Below are 12,848 nucleotides of genomic sequence, written 5' to 3' on the forward strand. Positions count from 1 at the left end.
ACACCTTCACTTCTGCGAAATGAAATACCAAAACAAGCTAATTGGATATTAATTTTTAAAAAAACGGGGGGAGGGGGTAGAAATAAACCTAAGCAGTAACATTCAGCGGTTCGATGACCAATAGGCATCCAGGTGACAAGTCAGGTGACAGATTGAGAATTCAAGCACCCTCGTTCTGGCAAAATAATGAGTCAGAGAAAGCGGGTGTACATGACGAGTCGGACGGCACGTAAGTGAAGATAGGTACGGTGTAGGGTCATGCGAGATCTTACGATTGAACAATGAAAACAAGAACATTAAACGCTTAACTCCCATATAATGCTCGTATAATGCACGCGTACTCTAATTTAGGCCTGAGCAAATATTTATAAGCCCGACGCTATACTTGCGCTTGTGCATCTTTATGTTTGGGACTTGAAAAGCAGAGTTTCTGAAGAGCAGACGAACATGGGTTATCAGTATGGATGTCCCAGCAAAATTTTTTTGTCAGAGTAACACCTAGGTGCTTATCGCCTTCTACCTTAGGTAATGGGTCTGAGCTAACTAAATAACAAAACTTAAAGGGTTAAGCTTTTTAGTGACGCGAAGAAGGATGTTTTTTTTTTTCAGAGTTAGGTTTCATACTTTAATGGTTACACCAGGTGAGAATATTATTGAGGGCTATGCTGAGGGTCATCTCATCGGGTGCTTCATTAATATCACTAAAGAGAACAGAGCCTTCTGCAAAGAAGTGAACATTTAGGGGCTCTTTAATAACTGCGACTAAATCATTAACTTACGTAAGTGAAGAACAAAAGTGGCCCAAGTACGCTACCCTGGGGCACCCCAGATAAAACCGTGAGAGTACCCGATTTTTTACCATTGATTTCAACGTATTGTTTGCGATAATTAAAGTAAGGGGAAACCCATCAAACAAGAAAATCAGGAATACCAGTCATGTGTAGCTTCTTAATTAATTTTTCGTGTGGAACGTGATCAACAGCCTTGCTGAAACCAAAGGAGGTCATGTCGATCTGGGCAGCCATATCAAGGACAGATGGCAGAAAATGAACAGCGGAAACCAGCTGAGCAACATACTAAAAATTCCTTTCTAAATTTATGTAGCTATGGTGATATTTTATTTTCGTGTGAACATTTTGTTATACAGGTAGCCACAATATGCTCAAGAAGCTTGCAGCCAGAAGGTATAGAGATAGGACAGTAATTTAAAACTGACAAGGCATTTACTTTCTGTAGTATAGAAACTACAGGGGCCAATTTCCAATCCTGGAGAAGCGATGAAGTGTTTAAAGAAGACTAACTGTTATTTGCAAGGAACTTCGCTAACGGTTCAGAAAAACGGTGAAGAGAGGCATTGGGTATTCCATCAGGCCCTGGTGAGGAATTCGGGTTCAGTTTCAGCAGCATGTTAAGAACTCCTTCATAAGATACAATATGAACATCGAATATAGATAAGGAGGTGCTATTAATAATATTAGAAGAAACACAACAGACTTTAAAATTGAAAATTATAATATTCAGCAATATCGTGCGGATACGAAGAGGCTATTGCTAGTGAATTCTCAAAATTGTAGGTGTGTTGGTGGTTCCGTGGGAAATTATCAAATACGTTGTTACTTGAACAATTAGATATGCGGGGGCTAAAATGTATAAACACAAGGTTTATGAACACGAAACTTCGTAGAAGGAAAGCAGGACATGGTGAAGAAACTTGGGTGTTACAAATGTATCGGGGTGCCATAGGAGACATTCAAATAAATACCGGAGACTTGAAAGCGTCCTATTGTGCAGTGAATTAAATGTTTTTAATGTTACAGCAAGCAAGAGGCCAATATTCTTGCCTGAAGCTTTCCTATATCTAAGGGATGCCCTCCATTTTTTAAAATAGTCTGTTTCGAGTAGCTTTCAGAGCGCGGAAATGTTCATAAAAACCACAGTCTCAATTTGTAACGCCACTAACTTCAATATCTCCGTTCAAAGTGGCATATAGTCTTATTTTCTATACTTTTTCTGTACTGCAAGTATTGTATATTTTCACCGCTCCTTTCTGATGTATCTACTCGGTCTTGTATGTATGTATGTATGTATGTATGTATGTATGTATGTATGTATGTATGTATGTATGTATGTATGTATGTATGTATGTATGTATGTATGTATGTATGTACACGTAAATAAATGAATAAATGATCGCTGACTGTTGGACCAGTTGGTGCATCATGTTATATCGTTGAGCGAACTAAGGCCCACACCGTTTTCGTCTTCCGTTATTTCACTCAGTTGCACAACATGTTAATAAAGAGTTTCAACTGAGCGCCGCTTACACTTCGCTCCCCGATTTAGGTGCACGTTAAAGAACCCCAGGTGGTCAAAATTTCCGGAGTCCTCCACTACGGCGTGCCTCATAATCAGAAAGTGGTTTTGGCACGTAAAACCCCAAATATTATTATTACTTCGCTCCCCTCAGATTTCATGCGATGAGGCACTGGAGGAAGCAGCGTTGATTTCGCATGTTTGATAAGTTTGTTTGTCCGAGAAGCGACTGAGGTGCAGTCAACTTGGTAGAAGAACGGCAAAGCAAACCAAGTGGACGAGCCCTCAAGCTTCCACTCTGCTTGCTTTAGAAGCGCAGCTTTCGACGTGCGCTGTATCGATCCTAGTAAGTGACTGCGCTGTTCGAGTGCGCACCTCTGAGGTTCGTAAAAGCTCGGCTATAGAGCCCCGCGCAATGAGAGCGTCAACTGCAAGCGGTAGCGGCGTTCGACACTATACCAACAGTCCTGACAACAGCTGTGACACGGCGCGGCAAGCGGAAGATGGGCGTAGGATGGCTGCGAGACAGCTTCACAGAAATCACAAAAGCCGCTTTGCCGGGAAATCGCACCGAGAATATGATACATAGAGCTCCAGAGGTCGCACCTCTTTGTGTCTAATCTTCCTTCGCTTGAATTTGAAGATTTCTAATTAAATTAAATTGGAGGGTTTTGCGCGCCAAAAACCGCTTTATGATCAGGATGCACGCCGTATGAGGGGGGGACTCTGAGTTGACTTTGACCACGTCAGTTTCTTTAACATGTACACAAAATCTAAGCACACAAGCGTTTTCGCATTTCGCCCCCATAGAAATGCTGCAGCCGCGGCCGAGATTCGAACGCTGCTAAGCGTATAACGCCATAGACGCTAAGCCACTGCGGCGGCTCACTTGAATTTCATTTGTCCTTCATCAAGGTTGCAACAGCTGCTTGGAGTAATATTTTACTTCTACCTGCTGCAGTCTAGGCAATTGTGTTCATTTTCCTCCAGTCAGCTAGCTGAAGCTTAGTAAGTAGTGCTAGCCCATTCGCAAAGACCATACTTCGAGTATAATTGACTGCGTGATCGCCGTGGATATAGTGTCCTACACTGAATGCGAGAGGCAAATTGGGAAATCAATTGCGTAAGACAGGGAGATTGAATGGAAGACAAACATCCAGTTTGCTACCGGGAACTGAGAAACGGATAAAGGGAGACAGAAAGGTGAAAATTAAAACGGTGAAACGGAAAAAGAAGTAAGGGAGAAACGCGCACAAACATGCACACGGGCACACTTAAAAAGAAAGAAAGAAAGAGAAAAACAAGGGGGTGTAGAGAATCTCTCAGCTAGATTACTTGAACGGATGAACTTCAGTAGGGCCTTCGTGACCTTCTAGTGTGAAGACCATGTATAGAGACTGGCACTCCAGGATCATCTGCTCCAAAAGCCGCCGCTCGCCGAGAGCATTCATACAAATGCTACCCTAATTTCGTTGCAAAACCTTCCCGTTCGTACGGCGGTATTTAAACGTCTGCAAAAAAAAAACAAAAAAAACGGACGCAAAGCAAAGCACGACTGCGCTTCATTTCCGCATTGTACATTAGTGCATTTTACGCCCGCGCCATTGCAGTGTCCAGTTGGGCCGCCATTGCAGTATATTGATGTACTTCGAGTCCATAATGGTCCTGAAATTCGCTTAATGCGACACTGCGGAAGGCCTGCCGTACACGTGCCAGACGTATCTTTGGAAAAAATAACGCGGGTGCTTTCGTAGCATCCCTAACCAAATTTGACGACACGAGTCCGTCCGGCGTATTTGTTAAAATCGTTAGCGTGCATGTCGGTGCTTCTTTAAACACACCGATAAAAAAAAAATGTGGACCCCTTCTCAACGTACCTGTCACAAATTTCTGATGACACGTCGTGCGTGTGCTTTCACAGAGTGCTTGCGTCGAATTTCGCGCAGCGGGGTTTATTGCTGTCTTATGGGCTGCGCGCGTCAATAATAACCTGAACAGGGGAGGGGATGATTACGTAGGGTTTCTTCAAGCGCGACAACGTTTGCATACTTTTATAACCGCCATTCGTTTAAATACTTATTTATTTCTACCCTTACATTTTTGGGAGTAGCCTGAACGCATAACAAGGGCGCTATAATGTAAAACTATTCCAAACATTTCTATCCCAATTCTGAAATCAGCCCTCCACGATAGGTCAAAAACTTTTTTGGACCACCCCCATTTGACCCGTCTGTCAAGCGACGTCACGAAAACCGCGCTAGCTCCCCATCTGACATGACGGGCAAAGTGCATGATTATGCATGATTTGACCGAACAAAAGAAATATAGTTATTTTGATTCATCGCCTTTTCGCCATTAGCCCTAGGCTATTGGTCAAAAGTTTTAAGGCTGCAGCCACTTGACCTGTCTCTCACGCGAGGTCACAAAACTGCGAAAACTCACCGCGTCAAAGTGACGTGTACGCATTAAGGAGGCATTAATATGCCGAACAAAATTGAATTTTTTTTCTGAATAGCCGCAGGTTGCCCCGGTCCGAAAGGAATAAAAGATGGCTGCCACCGATCGCTCAGGCACTGGCTACTCGCACTTGCCGGAGAGCGTGGGTTTATTTGCGCATACTAAAACCTTTTGCGTGGCCGTGTAAAGTTTTCTAGCACTTTCGGCACGTTTACAACTGCGTTCTGCCTACTCTTCTTTGCTGAGGATGCATTTTAGCGTCATTCTTTACCTTCCATTGTGTGCCGCCACGATTTTCGACCAGCCACTGCAAGCTAAGTAAGGGAAAGCGGACCAATCGCATACGCCGGCACCACCCTCTTCATCCGGTTATCGATTTTCAGTGCAGTGGCTCGGCTCATTGAATCCATCTCCACTTGAGCGTGCTCCTCGCCTCTTGTCAGCGAATTAGATAGGACTAGCCACTAAGTGTAGGCAATGTTACTCGTTTTTCAAGCAAACAAAAGGGACCTCCTATGAACGAGGAGAGCGTTTGATTGGTCTGTTCAGACAACGCTGCGGGTGACCGCCCGGTGCTTGCGTTGGTGGTTGCGCAAATATGACATCAGGAGATTGGAATAAAAACATATTGGACTTGTTTTACGTTATACGGCCCCAACACTTCGTCAGCTCTATTTGGTGAGAAACGCTGCGGTCAAATGCAGAACTTACATGACGTCCATTTGAAGGAAGCCATCTATGGCAGGCAGCAAGCGCATAATAAAAAGCTAGTATATATATATATATATATATATATATATATATATATATATATATATATATATATATATATATATATATATATATATATATATATATATATCACATGTTTCCATACTTCGGAGTCGCATTTTTTTTTGCTAGTAGATAAGTGCATGCTCGTGTTCTGGTATTCCGTTACAACTTGAAATTCATGCGCCGATGTAAAAAAAGCACCTAAAAGTAGTGAATCATTTCTGCCCTCACTGTCGTTTTCTTGTGGAATCCGCGCACAATTGCCAACATGGTTAGACCGTTAAAAAGTGATCAAATTCTGAATGCTGTCTTATCAGGGGTCGTGTTGTGTCTGAATGCGCCAAGTGTTGTGCTTAAGTGTGCAAACAATTTCGTTTGCATCAAATCTCGTAAATCACGTCAAAAAATGACGCAGATCCAACGCACTCATTCAAATCTTCGTTAGGGGAAGCTTCGTTGAAACGTTTTAATTAATTCCTATGCAAAGAGACCCACAATGCGCGTAATTTTACATTATACTTCCAGCCTTATACGCTGGTTATACCACGCAAATCAACCAGCGTTTATTCGACCGTCACACATATAGTCGTGAAAATTTTCACGTGTTTCTTCAAGTTCAAAACTCATTCTCCCGCTTATTTTTCTTCCCACGATGTTCTCGCATTTTGGCGAAAATTTACTGTTCTTGTCCAGGTGAGCCGGAAGGCATCAATCAATATTTTTTTTTCAAAGTCAGATTGCATGATACACTAATTCAAGTGGCATGTATGACAAGACAATGAAGTGACGTGACTACAAAAATAACCACTATATCAAGAATTTGAATGCTGTGGGTACTTCTCGCACCGGCATAAGCTGGTACAGTTTCAAAGCTTGCGTTTTTTTCCTCGAACTGGAGAAAATCTAGAAGCCACAAATTAAATATGAAATGGTAACGCGGTCGACGTAACATAGCCGACAAATATTTGAACCTTTGAAGATTCAGCCAATCGCCTGAAAAATAACTGTAAGGTTATAACTATTGCAAAAAGCTTCGCGTTAAAGGTCAGAAAGTAGCTTGGGTTGTCGGCTTAAAAATATATGTGCTATATGATTAGATAGCTCCATATGTCTGCCATTCATGTGCGAAGTTACAAAAATGTGTCATTTTTAAATGGGAATCTTTATTTTAAATTTTTGTGTCAGCACCGGCTTCTCTCCGACGTGTGCACAAGCTTGCCGGCTTGGGTCGCAAACAAAAAATCTGGCTTCGTATGCAACGCAGATGACAGAGGAACGGCGTCATGCTCTGCGTTTTATTGCGAAAAGACGCACAATCTAACGCAATGCTGCTTGTGCTTGGAACGTGCCAGGTGGACAATACAGCCAATGAACGGAATATCACGATGTGTTATATTCGTCCTGGGAGAGCTGCAGAGTTAAAATGTACGTTTTATGCAGTTTACAAAAAGAAATATTTGCACTTAAGTAGCCAGTAAATCCAGAAAGTGCGCTGATACCGTTCAAGCAAAGCATCTGAAAAGATATGTCGCACTGCAATACAGTGCAACATATAACACGCACTGCGACATGCAATGCAGTGCGACATGCAGAGAGCAAGCCACTTCGTGCCCTGCTCCCTGGAACCCAAAGACTGTCATGAGATGATGCAAGTAAAAAACACTTTCATAATCACAACTGAAAGCCTCCACGAGCGTGAACGAAGACTTCTGGCGTTGCGCATCGCCGCTGTTCGACAGCCTGAACATGCTCCGCTATAAAAATCTGATGTTCCCAGTTCAGAATGGTGTACTTAGACGTGGTTGACGTCCACTTTTCGCATTCATGAAAAGAAAAAAAATATACGAGTCGAGGCTGCAGCGATTGACGTAGCTTGTCTTTATATTAATAAAAAAAAAGCCTGTCACATTTTGTTGAACAGTTTCTCGGGCTAATTTTATTAGTAATCTCTCCTTGCTAGACACCAAGGCTCCATATATTTATGCTGCCGGCGCGATCAACCTATGGACATTCTCAAATTTTCTTTTGCGTTTAAAAAATGAGCGCCTTTTTGTAACTTCTCACAGGAATAGCAGACATGTCGAGCTATCTAATCATATTTCACATATATGTTTAAGCCGACCATCAAAGCTACTTTTTTTGCCTTTAACAAGAAGCTTTTTGCAAAAAAATACAATTTTACACTTTTCACGCGATCGGCTGGACTTTCAAAGCTTCAAATATTTTTCTGCTATATTAAGTCGACCGGGCTACTTACTATTCTATATCTAATTTGTGGATTCTGGATTTTTCCGCGTTCCCAGAAAAAACTTCAAACTTTGCAATTTTACCGGCTTTTGACGGTGCCAAAAGCACCCAAAGTATTCAAATAATTAATATATTGGTTATTTTGGCAGTCACATCACTCCATTGTCTTGCTATAGACCATTTGAACGACTGCATGATACAATGTGTTTTTGAAAAAAAAAAGTTAATTGGTGCCTTCTGGCTCAGCTGGGCAGGAACAATAAAGTTTCGCCTAAATGCAAGAAAGCTTCTGGGAAGAAAAATAAACTGGGAGAATGAGTTTTGAGCTTCAGCAAATATGTGGAATTTTTTTTTTAGTATATTTGTGATGGTCGAAAAAGAACTCGTTGATTTGGCGTGGAATATGACCCACACGCAAGAAACTCTTAGCGTTCTTCCGCCATCGCAAACGTATTTCGTCGTTTAGCTTGTCAGTAACGCGCATGTAACTGTTCGTGTTCTGCACTGCGTTTTGCAAGACGCAAGATTTTTCTGGCTATGAATTCATTTATTCCGATAGCACACACTATCTAAAATAGCAACGTCCTCGCGGCTACTTGTGTCTTCTCAAAACAAGGCTCAGACTCACGCCGGAAATTGCCCGCACCCTCGCAACTATACAGCTCTTTATACAATGTTACACTACAAGAATCGTCTCCCTCACACAGGAAGGAGGAGAAAAAAAAGCGTAGGAGAATACAAGTAGCCTTGAAGTATGAAGTGTGAAGTTTGATGTTTATTCTCATGAGAAGCATATACAAACTTAAATTAAAAATTATGGTGTTTTACGTACCAAAACCAATTTCTGATTATGAGGCATGCCGTAGTGGAGGAGTCCGGAAATTTCGACCACCTGGGGTTCTTTAACGTGCACCTTAATCTAAGTGCACGGGTGTTTTCGCATTTCGCCCCCATCGAAATGCAGCCGCCGTGGCCGGGATACGATCCCGCGACCTCGTGCTCAGCAGCCCAACACCATAGCCACTGAGCAACCACGGCGGGTGCATATACAAAGTTGGGTATGGTATTGCACAGAAGAAGGCCCCATAGTTAAAACACTGTAGGGGCAACTCCTATGATATGTTGCGTGAAATGAAAAACTTCTAAACAGCAAAAAAGAGTAATAAATAATGTTATTTCACATTATAACAAGGGCACACAACACGTACGATCTGCACCAGAATACTAATGTAATATTTGGGATGCATGAATTAACTTAAGGAGAGCTGATATTGTGGTGCCGTCGCTAGCATCTAATGGAGGTGAAAAGACAGACGAGAGGCTGTAGATTGATAAAGTTAAATTTAGTCGTACATAAAGATATTCAGGATCATTAAGCAACTTCCTTGCGATTCGCACAATATCGTCTCCATTTGTCACAGCATGAATAGAAGTTCACGCACGCACGCACGCACGCACGCACGCACTCACTCACTCACTCACTCACTCACTCACTCACTCACTCACTCACTCACTCACCTCACCCACTCACTCACTCACTCACTCACTCACTCACCTCACTCACTCACTCACTCACTCACTCACTCACTCACTCACTCACTCACTCACTCACTCACTCACTCACTCTGTCTCGATCCGTGGATTTGTTTGGGATCTGTCTCGTTATTGCATGTCTTCTTGATCTTCTTTGTCTTGTTATTTTTCTTGGCTAAGGTTTTGCAATTGCCGGTATTTTCAGTGGCCAGACTTCCTATCCTTCACAACTAAAGAAGACCAACACAGAAAAAAAAGAAAAACCAGAACGCGGCCCAATGTTTTCTACTTTCGTCTTGAACGGGCAACATTCCGACGTATATCCTATATGAATGCCACGATGACATTTGCCAGCGTTCTGACCCGACCACTTTTGCGGGAATGGAAATTGCTCGCAGGGTGCTCTGTGCCAGCCGTATATCCGGAGTATCCCTGCAGGACGGCAGCGACGGCTTCTACCGCTCTGCGCTCTCCAATGAAAAGGCTACAAGGCATGATGCAGTCTGAATGAACGTGAAATGCTTTGGCCTTGGAGGCCTCATGTCAACTGGCTTTTATTTAGATGTCGCGCATACTCGAAGATGTTTACAAAAGTACTAAAAAAAAGTAGCTAAAAAAGCACAAGCTCTTGAACCCCAACCACAACAAATTCGTTATGCAGAATTCGTAGCATGTTTCTGAAAGCATATACCCGGACGAGAAACTGCAGTTGTTTTTGCCTACTCAAACAATGAAGTATGGAGTCTGAGTGGGATGCAGCTATGATGGAAGCCGTCTACGTGTATGATACGAAGAATGCAGGTGCCTTGAGAAAAACGCACCCAGCTCTGAAACAATCTGGTGGTCGTACTGTGCAACTTGTCACCACTCTTAGAAAAGAGGTAAACAACGAACTTTGTTGTTTCCAATGTTTTGCAACCATCGAGAGACATAGTTCTTCAAGACCTATGAATATACCCGAGTCCCTTTTCTGCGTGGAGGTTATCAACTGGGGGGCCGTCATCAAAACAAATAAAGAATCAGGCAGAAGGACGTGGGAGTTGGGGGTGGGGCTCACTGCAGTCGCAGATATTTTTAGTGCAGAAGCGCCAGCGTGTCCGAGGTGGTGAGAAAGGTAAACAAAATCCCCCCCCCCCCCTTCCCCATCTGGATCTTCCAGTGCTCTTTCCCATACAATAGGAGGAAGCAATGCACTTCCTTTTTAAAACATCCCAGTGCTGGTCGCGCTGCCAGCTCCACTTAACGCTGCAGCAATTCTGCGATAACCTGCTTCCGTTAATTAGATATGTTCGAATGCCTTCCATGTCGACATAGCCGAGCCCGTTTACGACCGTTGTGGTGCACAAATGCTCGCTATGACAATATTTTGTTATAAGTTGCTAGCAAAACCTTCCACGAAGGAACCGAGAAGCTGTAGGACCAGCTCTTGGCACAAGACTATACCACACAGAGCAATAATTGCCAACAATCACATTGACAGTGGGATCTGTCGGATTCGCCGGGCTATCGCAAGCTTTCCACGTGCTGCGTTGCGTGCGGCACGCAGAAAATAAAACCAACGAATAAATTAAACGTCACTATAGTCTGTTCTGTTGTCACGAGAACAAGAATGAGGTAAACCATAAGCACCGCGTGCACAGGGCCACGTACCCCTCCGTGAGGAAGCACAAGGCACTCAAGGTAATCTTATCTCCTCTTGCTTGAAATTTGAACCAGCCCTAAGACAGCTGATAACGTTTCCCTGCGCATCGTACGGTCCCCGGCCAAATTCCGTGAAAGCCGCCGTAAGGCTTATATCTCTCGCGGTTTAATCGACTTTAGACCTTGAAGCGTCAGCATTGCAGTTGCTACCATTCGGTTTAATCGTACTGGCGTGGGCGACCGAATCTTCATTAGTACAAGAGCATTTATTGATTTCTCACGGATTTTTTGGAAGACCTTTAACTGTGGGCACTAAGCCAGAGTTCGGTTGTACTGTATTCGACACTACGGGCTCATCTCACCCGATGTTTCAAGATTGGCGACGCGACCAGAGGAACGCGCAGCCATGCAACTCGCCTTCATTTTTGCTGAGAGCTGCTGCTGGTCCCTCTGGGGGTCAGCGTTTCCAGGGGAAGTGTGGCGCCACATCTTCCAGCCGATGGACGAGTAGGTGAACGTCAGTGCCAGCATGGGGGTCAGGAAGGTCACCGTGAATATCACTGCCGTGTACACCTGCGGAAAAGAGAGAGTCAGTATGCGTGCAATATGTGTAGCACTGACTAAAGCCGCAAGGCAGCATACTGTGCTAAACCAATCTTCAGTAACTCGCAGATACCATATCACTCTCTGTGTCGGCAATGTAATGTCGCTATAGGGACGATATTCTAGAAGAAATGAAAGATGAAAGAAACAGTTAATAACTGTTTCCATTCGTGCTTTCATTCTAAACACTCTACACATTTGCTCTGCGGCGGCCGTTTAAAAAAAAAGTGTTTTATTTGACATCAAATTTCTGTATATCTAACCACATAAGCAATTTTTCTTGTGTATGTGTGTGTGTACCTAAATACATGCAATTACAACCCCGGCACCGCTCATTCACGTCGCGTACGTGTCCGATGATGATCGGGTGATGCAGAGCCTATACGAAACAGACAGCGGTATGCTCAAGGGAAACTGCCGGCGACTCATTCATTGGTCAGAGGTCTCCGATACCGGAAGTCAAGCCATGGAAGCCCGCAAGCCGGGATTTGGTAAGCTATACGTACCTACCCAATGAAATATATATATATATATATATATATGGCAACGGTGCCGACGGCCGATTTCTCCTCAGTGCGGCTACCGTGTAAGATATTGCTTGTTTTGCCGCCATGCCGGGACCAACGCGAGGCAGCAGCACGGATTGGCAAGCAAAAGCGTACTCTGACAGGTGTACACGGCAGCCCGGGATGTTAGGATTCCGAAGAGACTGCGCGCAGGTGTTTTCACGCGCTTTCATGAACCTGCACTCCAACTCACTTAATCGGGAGTGCTCAAAAGATAGTACGGCACGTTCCACGAGTGCAGTTGTAGCTTCATCATCGAAGAGGTCAGCGCTTTCATCGAGGCATCCGCCGTTCTCCTGTGTCTCTCGAATGCCTTCTCCAGCTCGCTGCTGTTTTCATGGTATAAGCATATGCTCCTTTATGGGAGAAGACCCCTGCGTGGATTAGAGAGTTGTGCTTCTGCCGCTTACAGCGAATATAGCAGCAACGCCAAACTTCAAAGCAAGGACCAGAAGTTATTCTTTAATAACACTAACTAAAAAGTGCTCCGGGATGCTTTGAGCAGTTGTGAAAGGCTGCACATTTTCAAATACGCGTACATCGTTTCAAACAGAGCACGTTTGCCGTTCGCAAAGAGCTAACAATTGAGAAGAGTAAAAAGAAGAAAAAAAAAACTGAACCACCCGTTATAATTGTGGAATGGGTGTACGCACGGAACCTATCGCTACGTTGACTTGCGCATATGGCATGACAAAAGCACAATAGAAGATCATT

At 43.6% G+C, this 12,848-nt stretch overlaps 1 protein-coding gene across 1 annotated transcript in view; it reads right to left on the reverse strand.

The window, feature by feature from the left end:
* LOC135917103 (RYamide receptor-like) overlaps positions 1-12,848 on the reverse strand; it is a 399,699-nt gene that overhangs the window by 32,904 nt on the left and 353,947 nt on the right. Inside the window, exon 3 of the mRNA XM_070539304.1 lies at positions 11,383-11,538. Within this exon, the coding sequence (XP_070395405.1) occupies positions 11,383-11,538 (156 nt within the window). The remainder of the gene's footprint in view (positions 1-11,382; positions 11,539-12,848) is intronic.

This window comes from Dermacentor albipictus, chromosome 1 (assembly GCF_038994185.2).
Source record: "Dermacentor albipictus isolate Rhodes 1998 colony chromosome 1, USDA_Dalb.pri_finalv2, whole genome shotgun sequence".
Classification (NCBI taxonomy): Eukaryota; Metazoa; Arthropoda; class Arachnida; order Ixodida; family Ixodidae; genus Dermacentor; species Dermacentor albipictus.